This window comes from Thunnus albacares, chromosome 6 (genome assembly GCF_914725855.1).
Source record: "Thunnus albacares chromosome 6, fThuAlb1.1, whole genome shotgun sequence".
NCBI lineage: Eukaryota > Metazoa > Chordata > Actinopteri > Scombriformes > Scombridae > Thunnus > Thunnus albacares.
In genome coordinates this window covers 13,296,371-13,313,751 of record NC_058111.1, presented here as the reverse complement: position 1 = coordinate 13,313,751, position 17,381 = coordinate 13,296,371, and the positions used below count along the sequence as shown (strand labels likewise).

At 40.9% G+C, this 17,381-nt stretch overlaps 1 protein-coding gene across 4 annotated transcripts in view; it reads left to right on the top strand.

The window, feature by feature from the left end:
* The window catches only part of igsf9ba (immunoglobulin superfamily, member 9Ba), a 71,752-nt gene extending 56,244 nt beyond the window's left edge, over positions 1 to 15,508 (top strand). For 2 of the 4 annotated variants that reach the window (XM_044353302.1, XM_044353305.1), the window contains 8 exons: positions 2,251 to 2,477; positions 3,102 to 3,186; positions 3,295 to 3,456; positions 3,548 to 3,593; positions 4,477 to 4,563; positions 5,276 to 6,898; positions 10,493 to 10,623; positions 10,717 to 15,508. In XM_044353302.1, the coding sequence (XP_044209237.1) occupies positions 2,251 to 2,477; positions 3,102 to 3,186; positions 3,295 to 3,456; positions 3,548 to 3,593; positions 4,477 to 4,563; positions 5,276 to 6,898; positions 10,493 to 10,623; positions 10,717 to 10,925 (2,570 nt within the window). In that variant the 3' untranslated portion in view covers positions 10,926 to 15,508. Of the gene's footprint in view, positions 1 to 2,250; positions 2,478 to 3,101; positions 3,187 to 3,294; positions 3,457 to 3,547; positions 3,594 to 4,476; positions 4,564 to 5,275; positions 6,899 to 8,452; positions 8,499 to 10,492; positions 10,624 to 10,716 lie in introns of those variants that run through there. The other 2 variants (XM_044353304.1, XM_044353303.1) reach the window with 2 other exon arrangements.
* Positions 15,509 to 17,381: the final 1,873 nt, after the last annotated feature.

The window sequence follows — 17,381 nt, the reverse complement described above, 5'->3', positions numbered from 1 at the left end:
CCTGAGTGGAATACCAGCTTTATTATTAGTTGCACCTGTGTTTGACAAGTCAACATGTCTGCTGTGAGAATGATTTATTATAGAGTGAACTGTAGTTGTGTTTAAGAAACTCATGTTGTGTTATTGTTGATGTAAGATGTAGATTCTTCTGTGTTTCAGTCCAACTCATGCCTCAAGGGTGTGCTGCCAATTCAGTCTTTGTATGCAGCTGCTCTCACAGAAACTAAATTAAAGGTATATGGTCTTAAAAATCAATGTCTCAGCAAAAAAAAGGCATGAAGGGAGAAAAGTGTCAGTGAAGGTTTTGAATAAAGGCACGCACAGATCAAGGCACACCCCAAAGCCTCTTCTGTGGGCATTGAGCCACACTCTGAAAAGGAACAGCATCTATACTTTAAACAGACCCATGTAAAGAGGTGTAAAAAAATTGAAATGTTTGCATTAATTGACCGATTTACAAATTAAATCCAAAGCTGTGCAGAAGTCTATTAGCTTGAAAGACTGTGTGAAGTGGTGATTTAAGGAATAACCATCTCAAATTCCTGATGACATCTACTTCCCCGTAACAATGGCCTTGTTTTATACTGTGAAACTCCCTATTCTGCTGCATGTTGCCAACAAACAATGTGTTGGAAAGCTTCTCTTTATTCAACAAAGGCTAAATGAGGCTTGCATAGTTCTGACCTAGTTCACACACTTAGATAGCAGTCCTAAGGTGGACAATCAGGTTTCTGGTTTCCACTGTATGTTTACAGCACTTACAGTGCATTATTCCATAGCTAATAATCTTATTACCTTCATATAATATTATTTTTTTGAAGTCTATACAATAACGGATTATGTTAGGATTGTCAAAGTGTTAAGACATGTTTGAGACCCAGCTTTAGGTCCATCCTGTGTATTTTTAATGCATTGCTTTTGATATTTCCTCTTCTTTCATCTTTGAAACCCAAGCCAAATGTACTGTATTGTTGTCATTTAATTGTGATTTCCTGCTGTGTAACCAGACCACTGATAGCGTGTGTATTCCTGTGTCGTAACATTCATGAATTTTGGGTTCAGTTTTTGATTTGGACCACATTACATTTTCTCTTTGTTTAAAGTTGTTCAACAGACTAATGTATTTCTGTGTGCTCAACTATCTACCGTACTGTAATTCTAGGAAGAAGCAGTGTACCTATTCATATCAAAGTGCTTTTGTTTGTGGGTAATTAGGAAAACTGTTTGAGGTCACCACAGTTTAGCCAGTGGGAATGCAGAGGGAGGCACTGTAGAGACAGCTCTGAGACAACAAGTCCTCCAAATTAAACGACCAAATAGATCGTTTGACCATGCACTCCAAAACAACCCATAGGAGCGTTTTCTACTATGCTGCCCCTATTAGCAGTAATCAGCAGGACAACATCATTTGTCTGTGCTTTCCAACTGTTACAAATCACTGTGAAAAAATAATGATGTTTTATGGTGTGACAAAGCTGTGGTTAAGGTCTGCTTAGGTTTAGGCATAAAAACCACGTGGTTAGGGAAAGATCATGGATTTGGTTAAAATGATCACTTGAAATGTGGTCTGGGTTAAACCCACTACTTCCTGACTTCCCTGACTGGCAGTTGGAAATGTGACACTTGTGGTTTGAAGCAGGAAGCAAACGGCAGTCTCCTGCAGAAAGGTCCCCTAAGTCCACTTTTTGCAAGTTAAGATCTAACCAGCCACCCAACCCATCACCTCCAAATATGGAAATTTGTCATCTTATATAGACGTAACGAGAACTGTGCCAATTTCTCCAGATCATAATTACTATGGCCGCTAGATGGCATCTGTCACTCAAACGTAACTATAGGTCGTTTTGGCAACTGATATTATGACCTATTGTGTCATTTTTCTTGGGAGGACAAGAGCCTTTCAGAGTATACAGTCTGAGGTCAGGTAGAGTGCATGTGAAGTTGCATATTTAGGGAGCTGAAACACTCCTTCTTCTCAAGGCTTACCATGTGTTTCATCCTGAGCAACTCAATGCACTACTTTTATATAACAAAACAGCTATTGAATCATTTTTGTTGCACTCAGCTCTGTTTGGAAAATCCATAGACCTTCCATCAGACCTTCGAATTTAGTTAAGTTTTAACCACACTTTGGTTTTCAGAGTATTTTTTGCTGCACAGGATCATTCAGAATGTTTCTATCTGTGCCATGTCAGAATTAGTTTCCTCTTCGTCAACTTTTCCGTACAATATTTTTGGTCCGCTCCACAGGCTCTCCCCTGGGTACCCCAGAACCACTGGTGCTTCTTACTCCACCACGGTGCCTCACAGCCAATCGCACGCAGCACGGTGTCCTCCTCACATGGCTCCCTCCAGCCAACCACTCCTCACCTATTGACCGTTACATCATGGAGTTCCGTCTCGGGGAGAGATGGGAGGTCCTGGATGACCTGATCCCATCCACCGAGACTGAGCTCATAGCCAGAGACCTTGTTCAGGTGTGTAACATACACATTTAAATACAGAAACACAGCTGTGTTCATTTTTTTTGTCTTTTTCTTCGTTGGATATAAAAATAGCACAGTGCTCAATTTGGGGGAGTAATTGACTGAAAAGTTAATTAACAGAAGTCTTTTTTGTTACGAATCTCCCTATTTCATGGTGCCAAGCATATCTGGAAATAAAATTATTCTCAAAACAGTGACTACTCTGTTCCTATGCAGTTCTTTATTATATGCCAACATTTCTAATAGACAGACTTGAGATATTCCATTTTATCTCCACTTTTCAGCTTTTTTGCATTTTCTCCTTTTATATAACCATTTAACGATAGAATACAGTTGGTTCAAAATGACAAAAAAAGTGGTCTCTTGAGATTAATTACTAAATAAAAATATGCAAACAATGATCATCCTATCATGCAAACAATAATACACAGAATGGAATTTATAGAGCAACTTTTAAGAGTCATTATAATTTAACCTTACCTAACCTACCTACCTACCTTGAGTAAAGATGATTTGGTCAAATTATCATTTATATTTACAGATCACTTTCCAAAATAAAGTCACAGAATGTCATGTGATAATAAAATGATTGTTTTTGGTATGTCTCTCTCACAGGAGTCCTGGTATGAGTTTCGAGTGATGGCTGTCATGGATGACCTGATCAGCGAGAGCAGCAATGTAGTGGGAGTGTCTAGCACAGGTCAGTTTCTTTACAAAAGCAGTATTACAAACAACACACGAAAACTGAAATGCTTGAAAAGATTTAGTTTTTTTTTTTTCTTAATAACTTCTTTTTTTTACCCATCAGACCCCTTCCCCCCTGCGGAGGTGACTGACGAGGGGCTAGCGCGGCCGGTGGTGGCGGGTGTCGTGGCAACTATCTGTTTTCTGGCAGCGGCAGTACTGTTCAGCACTCTAGCAGCTTGCTTTGTCAATAAACAACACCGTCGCAAACTCAAGCGTAAACCAGGTCGGTCTTCCTCTCCGTTACCACTAAACATACATACATGTATTAATCATTCTGTAGGAAACGCTAAATTTAAATGTTTTTGTCCTCTCAGATCCTCCCTTGTCGGTGACACACTTCAGGAAAAGCATAGAGTCACCGTAAGTAAAGCCAATGCCAGAGGCCCTGCCAGAGGTGGCTGCTACTGTGCATCTTCTTATGCACCTCATCATGTTTTTTTTTTACAAAATTTTTCTTCCCATGCACCCTGTAATAAGGCATACTGTAAATTTTAACAAAAATAGCAATAAAACTGAAAATACATGATCTTGTTAGTCAAATACTGCCTTATTATACACAGCAGTCATTCTCTTGTGTTTTTTGGCAAAAGGAAGGTTTTGTTAAAGTGATATGGAAAGACATGTTACACATGTTATGAAGTATTAAACAAGTACACATGCAGAAGAAGAAGCCTTGCTGGATGAAACAAAAAAAAAGATTATATGCTCAAGGTATATGGGAGGTGCAGAGGAACATGTACAGTAGCAACCTCTAGCGGATCATGGGCAGATTAAGAAGAGTTCAAAGCAGCCAAGTCAGCATTTTAAGCACATTACCCAGAGTGCCCAAGCTGCAGTATGTGTATTGATTTTTGATCCATCTGTATTCTTTAACCTCAAACGCTGTCTGCTTTCTGCATGATCCTCAGTGTTTAATAATGCTCTTTTTCGTTTAGCTGCACATTTAATGTACAGTACCAGCCACATGTGTGTATTTGTCTGTCTGTCTGTAAAACTTGTCTGTATGTATGACTGCATTCCAATCCCAAAAATATCTAATTTGTGACAATAATCTGTGTGAATCCCATTCCAGAGTAAATGTTTGTCTGCCTGTGACTTTAGGTAAATCATCAGTAGCAGATACTTTTGTTTATTTCGTTAAATGGTCCAGGCAGGTCAGGGAGTTCACACTTAGTCCTTGATGCAAGGAGTCTTGCCATAGTAAAAGATGAACCAGGCCCATGTCGTTTGTCTCCCATCGCAGGCCTCCTCTCACCCCCTTGCCAGGGGTAGAGCCCTGCTGGGACGAGCCTGCCAGGAGCAGTTTCTTGCCCCCGCCCGCCAGCCCCCTGTGAGTGCCTGCCTGCACCAAAATACAGAGTGTGCTGCACTGCACTGGCTTGGCTGCATGGTTAATGCATTGCATAGAGATTATCTACTGAAATGACTATTTGTTGTAGTGAGGCCTACCGCTGGCCTTTTTTGCATGCTCAGACTTCCACGCACCATACAGGGATTAAATTGCATCAGCTAGGCTGCATGTACAGTACAGTACTGTGTATATGCACTCTTTACAAAGTATGTCTACCTGATGTATTCAGTGACCCAGTAAGTGTCGACTATGCTGCTCCTGGTGTGGGCAAATGAGGCCTGGTTAGATGTCATCTGCTTCCCTCACATCACCATTTGGTGCAGCATATGGAAATTGGTCTCACGTCTGCTCAAGAAGATGTAGATTCAATAGATCTGTGATATGGTTGTCATGGTTGCATCGTTGGTTCTCCTCTCATCCTGTCATTCTGGCTTGGTTCATTAGCTGCTGTCCTATCAGGATGCCACCGCCGCCATAAACTGGTCATTATCATAATGCAGTTCATTATGGCTGCCTTGATGGAGTGCATTGGCTTTGTATTTTGTCATCTATTTAGTTTAGAAAATAAACTGCAATCATGCATATTCATTTACAGCACCAGAGATCTTTCTTTTGTTTTTCTTTTCCCCCAGGGTCTCATTGGGTATTTGTTAAATTAAGCAAGTGTCTATGTTTGCGTTTTCTATGTCAGGTTGTCGTCGGGGAAGATAAGTCCAGAGAGCTCCCCTCCATCTCGGCCCCGCTCTCTTTCCTCAGAGGGTTCCCAAGGTCCAGGCCTGTACGTCAGGAAGCTGCCCAGCCCTCAGAGAGAAAGAGAAAAAGAGCTCTCCTTCTACAAGAAAACCAAGCGTGCCATAGCCAGCAAGAAATACAGTGTGTCCAAGCACGAGGCAGAGGTCACCACGCCTATTGAGCTGATATGCCGCGGCCCTGATGGCCGCTTCGTCATGGAGACCAGCCCACCGCCCCGCCGCATCCATGGTTTCCCCTTCGCAGAGGAGTCTGACATGTACCCTGAGTTTCGGCAGTCTGATGAGGAGAATGAATTTGACCCCGGGCCTCTGCCGCCCATCATGCCCACGCTGCGGCCCCAGCTCTCCCCAACGTCCTCCAGCCTGGAGTCAACGCAGCCCCCCACCTACAGCCCCCGCCTACACAGGCCCATGGAAGGTATGAGCTTTGCAGAGGGCAGTGCACTTCACGCCTCAGGGCAGGCCCCATCCTCCCGCTACAGGGGCTTTCCCCAGGGCCCATTCTATGGGTATCTAGGCAGCCGCGGCGAATCAGGGATTCCACCACCATTCTACATGCCTGACATCAGTCCGCGTAGCTCCGCTCTGTCCTCCCCCCCAGGCACTGCAGAGGGGCCCTTTGGTTACCCCTCCATCCCCGAGGAGAGTGGAGAGATGGAGCACCATCAGTACACTGCCTCTGGCCATTCTCTGTCTCACACACACAGCCCTCCTCGCTCACCTGAAAGCTGGCAGCCTCATGAGCTACCCTTCCTGGGTCTAGAGGGTCCACGGTTCATATACCCACCTCACCATCCCTTACATCATCCCCAGGACCTCCCTGACCCACCCCCATACCCTCCTCACTCTCTCCCCCCCAGTCGCCTGCACCTCCCTTCCCTAAAGGATCCAACAAGCCCTAGACTCCTGCAGCTGGAGGTCCCTGTGGCTCCCCCAGGCAGAGACAGGCCCCCGGGGCCTCCGGTTAGGCGTTTAGCTATGCAACAGGCCCAGAGTCTCGGCCAGCTCAGACACACGGCCCACGGTGTGGGTGTACCAGTGTTGCCTTACCCTGACCCGGCAGCCCGTGCAGGGAGCCCAAGCACAGCCCCCAGTAGTAGCCCTCAGTCCTGGCTCAGCCCGAGGGCAGGGCGCCGGGCAGACCCCAGCCTACCCCCACTAGTACTCCAGCCCTCCCGCCTCTCCCCGCTTTCCCAAAGCCCCCTTAGCACCCAGCCAGGTTCCCCAGATATTCTAGTGCGGCCCCCTCCGCGCCCCAGCATCCTCCGCACCTCTCGGTCTCTGGAGATGCCTGAGATCACCCTGCAGCCCTCGGCCACTGTCAGTTTCTCCCGGAGGTCCTCCCTGACCGCCTCTCCCACTCAGAGCCAGGGCGCCAGGCACCCCAGCCCCAGTTACCACGCCCACATGTCCTATGCCTCCACTGCAGCCAGTTACCCCTCCCAGTCCCCCTCTCCCCCTCTGGAGGGCAGGGATGTTTTCGGTCAGAGGCCATCCCAGAGAAGGACAGAGGAGGAGATGCTACCCTCAGAGCCCTCCCAGCTCCAGATATCAGCCTCAGGGTAGGTGATCCATTGCAGTAGAGAATAGTCACACATTTATTTAAAGAGGAGACTTCTCTCCTCATCTGCTCTCTATTCCAAATTTCCTCAGTATTTATCCACAGTTTTACTTTGATGTTTCCATTTAGGCGTAATTAAGATGCATATTGTACCTTAATATGCAGAAGGCATGTAATTGCATTTAGCACACATTGTGTCAGCTCATAAAAAAATCTCTAAACTTTGACAATTTGATGGCATGTGAAAGCTCAGTTTGATTTTGTATTACTGTCTTTATCATTTGATAGATCACATTCAATCTCATAAAATATGGATTCATGAATTAAATATAATGACTGGAGGAGGATTTAGTTAAAACACTTTAAGCTACAGAAAACCTCAAGTTTATTGTTTTTAAAAAGCTGCCATTTTTTTCATTGAAACTTTCAATTGAAATATTTTAGTTTTATGTACTGAATACTAGAATTATGAAAGTGAAAACATAATGTGTGAAGCGCTAGCAAAAGTTATTTTCATGCCTAACTTTAAGAATTAACTGTATATTTGATGAACATTTACATACTTTTATTACCCTACATGGCATAAAAAAGTACCACTTTCTAATAAGTCACCCTTTATTAAGCATTTATAAGTTGTAACTGATGGCTTTATTAATGGTTAATAAACTGTTTACAAATGCTTTATAGAACAGACATTAATAAGAACCACTTCTTGGTAGCCAGGTTGTTCAATAAATTAGTCAAGTCAAGTCATTAACATTACTAAAGGGTAACACACCATCAGGTCTGGAGTCATAGATGTTAAATCATTAATAAAGGATCAAGAGTTTCTCACTTGCTAATAATCCAACAGCAGAAGTTAGTAAGTAATTTGTATTTTGATTGTTAATAAGACATTAGTGGAGGGATCTTAAAATAATCCAAGTCTACAGTTGCAGATAATAAAAAGTTGTTAATAAATAATTTACATTTTGGTCTGCAGCCTTTTTCTGAAAGATCAGAAGTCAAATGATCCATTAAAGGAGTCTAAGAGCTAAAAAGGCAAATCAACAAACCTGGCAACCCAAGAGTTGTTTTCATTAATGTTTATTTATAACTGTTCTATAAGCTACTAATAAACTAATATGTATTAGTAACTATTAATTAGCCATTAATAAAGGGTGCCATATTAGAAAGTAAAAATAAAACCTCACAGATATTGTGCTACAGTATCTGAGCTTAAGCCAGTTTTAATGAGGGAATACTATAATCAAATCTCACTAGAGAGATAGATCAGTGCCCCTATACACAGAGTTTCCGACACACACATACACAGAAGAAGTTTTTTTTAAAGCCTACATGAAAAATGTAGCCGAGACACATAAACTTTTGTGCCCAGTAGTATTTCCATACAGTACACATTCCTGTGCCCCCTCACACCCACCTCACAAAGCTGAAGCCATGAAGCAGAGACTTGCTCCTGCACTCTCATTGGCCTATAAAGGAAAGTAGCTTATAGGGCTGCTGCTGTATAGAGGGTAAGGGTCTTACCTGATTTGTTTTTGATTGATCTCAGCTATCTGGGCAGCGTTGTTGTGACCCGGTCCCCTACGCCGCAATAGGTAAGGGTCGGACCCATGTCTGAGAGGGGAGGGGTCAGCAGGGGGAGGGCTCCAATCACTCTCTCCTTTAAAGGGGAATCGCTTTGGGTTGTGCCTCTGTGCTGGATTCAAGTGAAGTACAACTAATGGTAATAATGATTGCAGGATGCATTTGTCAATACAGTACCAAGGCACAGAAAGCCAGCTGTGGCGTAAGGCTACAGTAATTAGGCTTGTGAGCAAGCACGAGGAGCGGTTTTGGACTGTGGAGAAGCATTTAATTTTGTCTTTGGATTGTTTGAATTACAGACATGTTTCCCTGCACAAACAAAAAAAGCCTTGAATCAATAGAGGACGCACATGAATGATAGACTGGAGTATTCCCCTTTAAAGTTTTGTTCCATGTGCAAAATGCCATGCATGCATTCTCTAAACTTCTCTCTATGACCAAACAAATAACAACAATTCTCCAACTAAATTCTTTGTCACATTTGTTGTCCTAAGTGCTTTCGTTTTTCTGTCATGTGACCGTTTTTTAATGGCCATTTCCTCTTCCTGTCATGTGACTTGTTCTTTAACGGCCATTTCCTCTTCCTGCCATCTCCTCCCGTCAGCATGGTGAAGCCTCTGTACGCAGTGTTCATGTTTATGAAAGTGTGCTGTACAGTGTTTATGTCTATGGAAATGTACTTATATTTAACACACTGTGGCCTCTGCACACAGTTTATGTGATAATGGAAATGTTCTCTTATCTGTCTAGGACTGTTGATTCTCAGATTTGTCTCCCCCTCTCTGCTAATGGTTCTCAATCTCTCTCTCCACAGTGACAAATGATGGACAGCATCTCTAAAGCTGTGTGTTCCTATGCCTTTTGAAACAATACATATTTGGCACAACAACTTGACTTAATGAAGCATTAAGTCAGGTTTTGAAGCTGTTTTGTATTCAGTTCTTTGAAAGGCAAAGACATTGAGTGTCATTGAGTGAGTCTGTGTGGCTATTTGGACTTTAATTTAATTTTATTGCATCTTTCTATGAGAGATGGACAACAAAACCAGAGTATTCGGTACGAGGTAAAACTGCTTCTAAAACAGACTGCATACTATGACAGTGAAGATAACTTTAACTTGATGTGATTATTGTTTTGCTGATTGATTATTTTCATTCAACTTAGCATGTATCACTCATGAAATGAAAATAGTTCTCCAGGATTCAAAAAAGAGCTCCCTTTATTTATTTTCTTAAAAAAAAAAAACATACCTGCATACGTACATGTTAGCTCACTCAACAAACTGTCAGAGAAACGCTCATGCATGCACTGTAAACAATAAATAGAAGTATTGGAGGATTTTCAGAGAGAATCTACAATAAGACTGTATTGCTACAAGAACAGTAATCCCACAGTTCCAGAAATTATTTTCATTTTATGAGTATTATACAGCAAAGAGACCAATAGTGCCCGCATCTCTTAAGCAGTCACTATTTAAAGACCCACACCTGAATGAGCAAAGTAATCGCAATTATTGGCGTAACTTGTTTATTTCCATTTTTAGCACTACAAAATTGATTTTGAATTACAATGATGGGACCAAAATTGGAGTGATTTTTTTATCACTAACAAATACTCTTGAAGAATAAACAGCCTGCATCAAAATAAATCCTGAACTGGGTCTTTAATGTAATGATTGTTTGAGAAGAAACTTTTAGCCAATAAATTCACCAAATCCACGGCCATGTTATGTCAACTGTTCTTTCTCTCTGTTACTTTCTCTTTTCTTTTTTCTCTTTCTTTGTGTCTAACTTTTATCATCCATCAACGCAGATAGAAAGTGGAAATTCATCTTCTTAGTGAAAGAGCTCTCAATAGCAGTACAAGAGCTCATCAAATCATATGATAGCACCTACTGGACATAGCAATGAAACTGCCATTCTGTCTTTTCACTCTGAGGCAGGATCACATACGACCGTTGGATTAATGCAGAACAATGTATGCTGTGCCTCTCTCCTCTTCTCAGGGAACCTCTAGGTGCGTCTAGTGATCCTGCCGGGTCTGAGAGCTTACCAGCACTGCTACACCACTGTATTACTAAAGCCAAGGGAGTGGCTGCCAACAACAATAACAACACAACCTCCGGAAGGAGAACAGGTTTGTCCGACGATTAGAGCAAATGGACAAAAGATTGATCTAGAATATGTGGCTGGTGTATTACTCCTGTGCTTCTCTTTGCCTCCCTGTCAGGTGTGTCTCCCTCTCAGACCCAGCAGCAATCTCAGACACCCCAAGAGGGAGAGGATCTCAGCTTCCACAGAAAGAGGAAAAAGCAAAACAAGAAGAACCCCTATCTCTATTTGACCTCCTTCCTGCATCGCAGGCAGTCTGAGGAGGACCAGACAGGCATTCTGGCCAGTGCAGACTCTGAGGGCCCAAATTATGGGACTCTACGCTGACCCGCGTGCCCACCACTGTCACTGACAGGCCAAGCCATTGGACTCGACTAAGCTGACCTCCCCTAAACCCCACCTCAGCCCTCCCTGCTCCGCCCCCGTCTCTGTATCAAGCTAATACGTTTCTTATAATCTCTAAAGTTCATCGGTGTTCGGGGAGCGGGAAACATCAAGCTGAATACTCCGGGGGTTAGAAAATCTTATTTGAAGACAAGAACAATGGCTTTTCTGAGTTATCACCACTACCTGTCTCTGAGGAATTTCACTTGAAAATGCTCTGAAAATATATAATGTATATAAATAGTAAAACAAGGGAATTAAGCTTCCTCCTACAGTAATAAAAATGTGTTGGTTGAGTATGTCACAACACGTTAAAGATTTTTCACTCACTGGTCATTGAGGGGTCCATATCTTTAGGTTTTTCAGTGATACAGTGTACTGTTAAGCCTGGTGCGTCCTCGGACAGGGACATGAGTCTACCTTTCCTACAATACAAATAGTGTCAGTATTTAAACACAGGGTTCTTACCACAAAATATACCTCAGAGTAAACGCAGAGTTGCTGTAATTCTTGTGGTATACTGTACGTACTTGACCTTTTTACATATGAAAAGTATGGATAAAAAGGTTTATATCACACGCCGCACTCATTCAAATGGATAATATGGCCTAACTTGATCTAATTTAGAAGCTTTTTATTATCAGTAATAGCTGGCATATTGTGTTTTATTTTGTTTCACTCTCCAATGCCAACCATTAGAAGACAGTGTCTTAATTTTGGTGCTTGATGGCTCAGTGTCATTACAGCACTGTATTAAGACAAAAGACCATAGCCTTCATGAGAACTCTCAAAATAATTTGGGACTTACATGCTAAACAGAGAGGTTGGACTTATAGAAGAACAGGGTGATGAATTGTGAAGTGTACTGTAGTATGTATTTCATTATTAAGGAATCATTTGTGAAATGTGGCACGTCTCGAGGTGCCTTTTTTTGCCTTTTTCTCTCTTGTTTTTTCTAACATAAGAATCAACTGCCTTTTCCTTCGCCTTCTCATATTTGTCTCTTCGGGGAGTGAGGGACTCCAATATCACATGTGTTTTTACTTTCTCTGCCAAGGACACATAAGAGAAAATGCTACAAAGGATGCATGACTCTTGATTTCTTTTTTGTTTGTTTTTTTTTTTTTACATTTATATTTTAAATGGGTACCTGCTTCAACTGTGTATATCCAAGTAAAAGGACAGAACCAGAATACCCATAAAAATAAAGACTTCTGGGTTAAAAGAACAAAAAACAAAAACAGAAGTTTAGATTCAAAAAAGGCAAATAAATCAATAAATGTAATTTCAGTGGAAAAGTACAGAAGCACTGTACATGAGTTTTCATGCAGAAAGAACAAAGTGGTACAATAAGGATGTTAATGTTTAACAGCAGCTGTTAGAGGAGAATGTGATTGCTTCATAAAGTTGGAAAGTGCTGTAAACTAAAAGCAATGGGGAAATATTCAAACAATGGCCACCCTGACTGTTTATCTTTAACAACTGTATATTACTTGCTAGCTACTTCTCTGTATGTTTGTTAATTTTCAACACTAACCGATAATGAATGTATGTTTTGCTGTACAGGAAATGAATGTCCTGATGTCACAGTACATTGAATGACACATTACGTTGTTTATAGTGCAGCTGCGATTGGTGAGATGACCAGTTGGCACATTAAGTCCAAATTGTTTAACTTCTCTGTGCTTTTCCTGTATGCATTTAACAAGAGGTAATAACTGGAGGGCCCCCAACACAAGTTCTGAGCCAAGCTCCCTTTTTGCTCTACAAAAACAACAGTTTTCTTTTTGTTGTTGAAGCTAGTTCAATCATTCAAAGACATATCAGATAGATATCCATCTGCTACCAACAAATCAGAGGTTTTCCAACAAATATCCACGTGAATGAATCGACTCAATGTCTGCTTACGCTGAAATCTCTTTTGACGAGTGAGAAAGTGATGATTGCCTGAAAGTGAGCGTAATTGGTTTCATGTAAGATATGAGGAAAAAAAAATCTATATTTGTTATGTACTGTACATGGTGTGTATTGTATTTGTAAAGATAAATCAAACCATGTTTTACAGGAAGACGTTCTTGTATGAGGATGTATGAAAAGACGGGAAGATCCCAAGGAAAAAGAAATTAGATTATATATAAAAAGTATTTGCTTACAGTACGGCTTTAAGTGGATAATGTTTTTAAAACATTTTAAGGTGCCTCATTTGTCATACTTTAGCAGACGTTATTTTATCTGAGAAGAAAAGAAACCTTAATGTTAGTACCGTACGATGTATTATTGCCATAGCCCGCTGGCTGCACAAGTTGAGTAGTATTTTCTCTGATGTATAGTACGTGAATGCCCATTGGAAAAAGCTTTAGAAGCAGATGTGTGTTGCCCTCTGTAATATTTCTGGAACAAGTAATACCATATTTTGCCCGTTCATGAGCACACATGTAGATTCGCTCCAGATCTCTTCGCCTTCAGGTGTCCAAAGCAAATAAACTGAAGGAAACTTTTTTCTAAGAGTCACAGACATGCTATAGTCATGTACAATACGTGCTGTGGAGGAAATTGTGTTTACATTAGTTTGATAAAGAAAAGTGTGTTAGGGCATAGTTGCTTTGAACATTTACAACTTGGTGCTATGTTTAACTTCGTGGTGCTGTAGAATAGAGGTCTAAAGATTTTTCTGTTGGGTTTTTTTTTTTTCCACAAGCAACTGTTTTTTCAGCCCTGTGTGTTTGAGCAACTAAACTAAGCTCCGGTAGACACAATAGGTCCTTATCATAACATGATGTGATGACAGTGATAGCCAATACTGGAAAAATAGTAGTATAACCTCAAATAATAGAGACTTGTGATGCTACTTTCAAATGAACTCAAGATGACCTGTTTCTATAGTGTGTTTGCTATGTCTGTCTGTGCTTCCAAGGTACCCTCTCTAAAGTATATTTGTGATGATATTGAGAATATTAACCCAGCCTAAAAGGAGAAACATAACCTGATTTAGACTAGTACGCGCCACTGGACACATGGGAGGGAATCTGAGAGCATCGTCAGGTCACGAGGGGATCTTTTCTACACACACACACACACACACTTCCTGTTAGGTCTACAATCTGTGGTTAACAGCACTGTTTTTCAAGCACACTACTGCGTCATCTCACCACCTTTTGACGGTAGAATTCCTACTAGTACTGTACATTATAGCCATGAGTAGTCACCAGACCACATTTGTATTTATTGCTGATTCTCCTGGTATAAAAGGTATTGGGAAAGCTGTTAACTCATACATCCTCTCCATGGGTTTTAAGAATGGATGTCGTCTTCCGGGCTCTTTTTTGCATATTCAACAGAAACATGTACAGTGTTTAAGAGGGCTGCTTTGGACGTACTGTTAGCTCAATTTTTTTTCCTCTCTCTCTCTCTCTCTCTCTCTCTCTCTCCAATTTTTCTGCTTACAGCTTTTAGTGCATCACTAGGTGCTGGTAGGATGATACTTAGAACCGATTTGATTTTTTATTGTATTAATCTTGCATGTAGAGACAATACAAAAACGCCTATTTAGCAATCATTCATGGACATCTGAGCTGGTTGTTATTGGACAGAAAATAGAATATGTAGTATTTTCTATATTCTCTGTTTTTTCATGTGTACCAGCACTGAGAAACTAGAATGTATTATTATCGTAGGCTACAATAAGCACTACATTGTTGACTGTTTTAGCTAATGCTCATACTCAAGCAAACCAAGTAGTGCTTAAAGGAAGAAAATTTACTACATTTCATTTCATTTTCATCCACTGAACTCTGTGCTGTACATCACATGTTTACATTCTGTATTCTGTTTTTTGTTTTTGGTTTTTTTTGTGCATAATCTGTTTCCATAATGTTCCTCTTTTGGTTGAAACATATATTCAACAATGTTCATATGTAAATATTTCAAAGCAAAAACATTTCTTTTTTTTACTTTTGTCTGTTTTAAAATGATAACCTGATGTTTCTCTTTTGTTGGTCTGTCTTAAGACTTGCCGTTCTGTTCTGTCACTACATCAGGTATTACGCTTCACTTAACTTTTTGTGAGCAATTAACTCATACTGTATGGTGCTGTACCAAAGCCTTATGTATAATATTTGTATTACTTTTTTCTCGTTTGCCACTGCTGTCCAGTGAATTCTGTATCGTCTGAGATCATGTCTTACTCACTCTTCATGTTCAACTGCCATGGATCTTGTTTCTTTTAGAGTAAACAGAAACCTGAACGAACTATAATGTAAAACCACTCGGGCCTGTTACCAACCGGCCTGGATATAATGACAGTCGCCATCTCAGGCGACGAGGGAAAACGCACAGGCTCACTCCTGGTGGCTCATCATGACGTAGACATGGGCCTAGCACATGATCTATGCTCTATCTATGGCATGTCTGTGAGAATATGAAAGCAGTGTTGTACTCATGTCACCATATCATTTCAAATGCTTAGTCCCATACGAAATTTTCCTCTCAAATTTTTGTATTTTGATATAATAAAAAAATCAAAAGAGGTTTTATTTCTTTCTTGTGGTTTTGTCACTTGGAACAAACGCTGCTCTGATCCTATCTGTGGAAATGGTGTAGTTCATATGCTGGACACAGGGTGTAAGTGTTGGGCAGAGATTGGGGGAGATAGTGTGATGATAGCAGCAGCTTAATCGGGTCAGGTTTTTTTTTGTTTTATTTCTAGGACACACAGAAGTTAAAGTGCTATGTTTCATAATCTTAAATAACAGTTATCTCTTGAATTCAGAATAGTTTTAGATCTACTACCTAGCCTATATGTGATTTCACATAGACGAAAGAGTTGCTAAAGGCAGTTTCTGTTTAAATGCTTGCATGTTCAATGATTAATTTTCTGACCCCGGGCCTGCCGTCTCCACCCAGATGTTAAGGAATGAATTGTGTGGTGGCTCCACAAGGACAAGGAAAACAAATAACAAAGAGGATGAGGTCTGTTAGAGTGACCTTTGTGCTTTTGTTCAAATTGCCCCAAGTAGACTAGCAAACAAACAAATGAGCAATCATCTGCATACACCTTAGGAAAATGAAAAGTGCACTTAATCCACTGGTTAAACATGCAAACCTTTAGACTCATAAATTTACCTACAAATGCTATTATCACTAGTGCATTATTCATATGGGTGACTTTATTCTAGGGCTGTTCTAGGGCTATTCATTTTGAATAATCAGTTGATCTAAAAGCTGTGAAAAACTGTGAAAAATTTCCCAGAGGCCCAAGGTGACAGCTTCAAATATCTTGTTTTGTCTGTTCAACAATCCAAAACACAAAGATATTCAGTTTACTTTGAAAATAGAAAAAAGCAAGAAAACCTCACATTTAAAGGAACAGTTCAACATCTTGGAAATACTCGTATCTGCTTTTTTGCTAAGGGTTAGATGAGATAAGATAACACCACCCTCATCTCTGTCCAGTAAATATAGTGGATGGCTACAGATAGTAGCCAGTTAGCTTAGCTTAGCATAAAGACTGGAAACAGGGGGGAACAGCTAGCCTGGCTTTGTCCAAAGGTAGCAAAGCCCCTTTCCCACCCCACCAATAGCTCTAAAGCTCACTAATTGACACGTTATATCTTATTTGTGTAATCTGATCAAATTACCAAGTGTAAAAAATGAAAAGTTGCAGGTTGTGGGTGGGACTATTTTATGGCTGGGAGCAGTGACTTCCTGGAAGCTTGTCATCAATGTGAGGTTGCCACCAGCTCAGACTGAAAGGAGTTACTGCTACCTGTTGTTTTTATGTTTTTTGAACAGATTAAACAACCGAACGGATCATTATTTTGTTTGCTGTTGGACAGAGCCAGGCTCTTTTCCAGTCTTCACGCTAAGCTAAAATAAGATGCCTCACATTTAACAGAGAGTGGTATTGATCTTCTCATCAAACTCTAGCAAAAAAAAGCCTAAGGATATATCCAAAAATGACGAACTACAATCTGTTTGGCATTTATGCTGGAAAAATGGATTAATCGATTGATTAAATAATTGGAGAATCATTTTCTGATTCATTTTCTGAACATTAATGTTCTGATTAAGGAACCCCCAAAATGTGCTTAAGATAGTTTTGCAGGGTCCAAACGAGATCATAAAGGCAGTGCCCCCCCCCCCCCCCCCCCCCCCCACTAAAAAAAGGAGGAATAGATGAATTTCACATTATCTCCTCCAGTGGACAAGCACAATGAGATGATGTATTACGATGAGTGATTTGCACACCAGGTTTCACTCCTCTCACTGTTACCACCCCACCTACACTAGATGGTTATGTAATTCAGTACCAGGCATTACCTAACACCTCACAACTTGCCAGATGGGGCTCCTCGGGCCGGTGAATTTCATCAAACAGGGGCTGCATGTATGCTCTCAGGC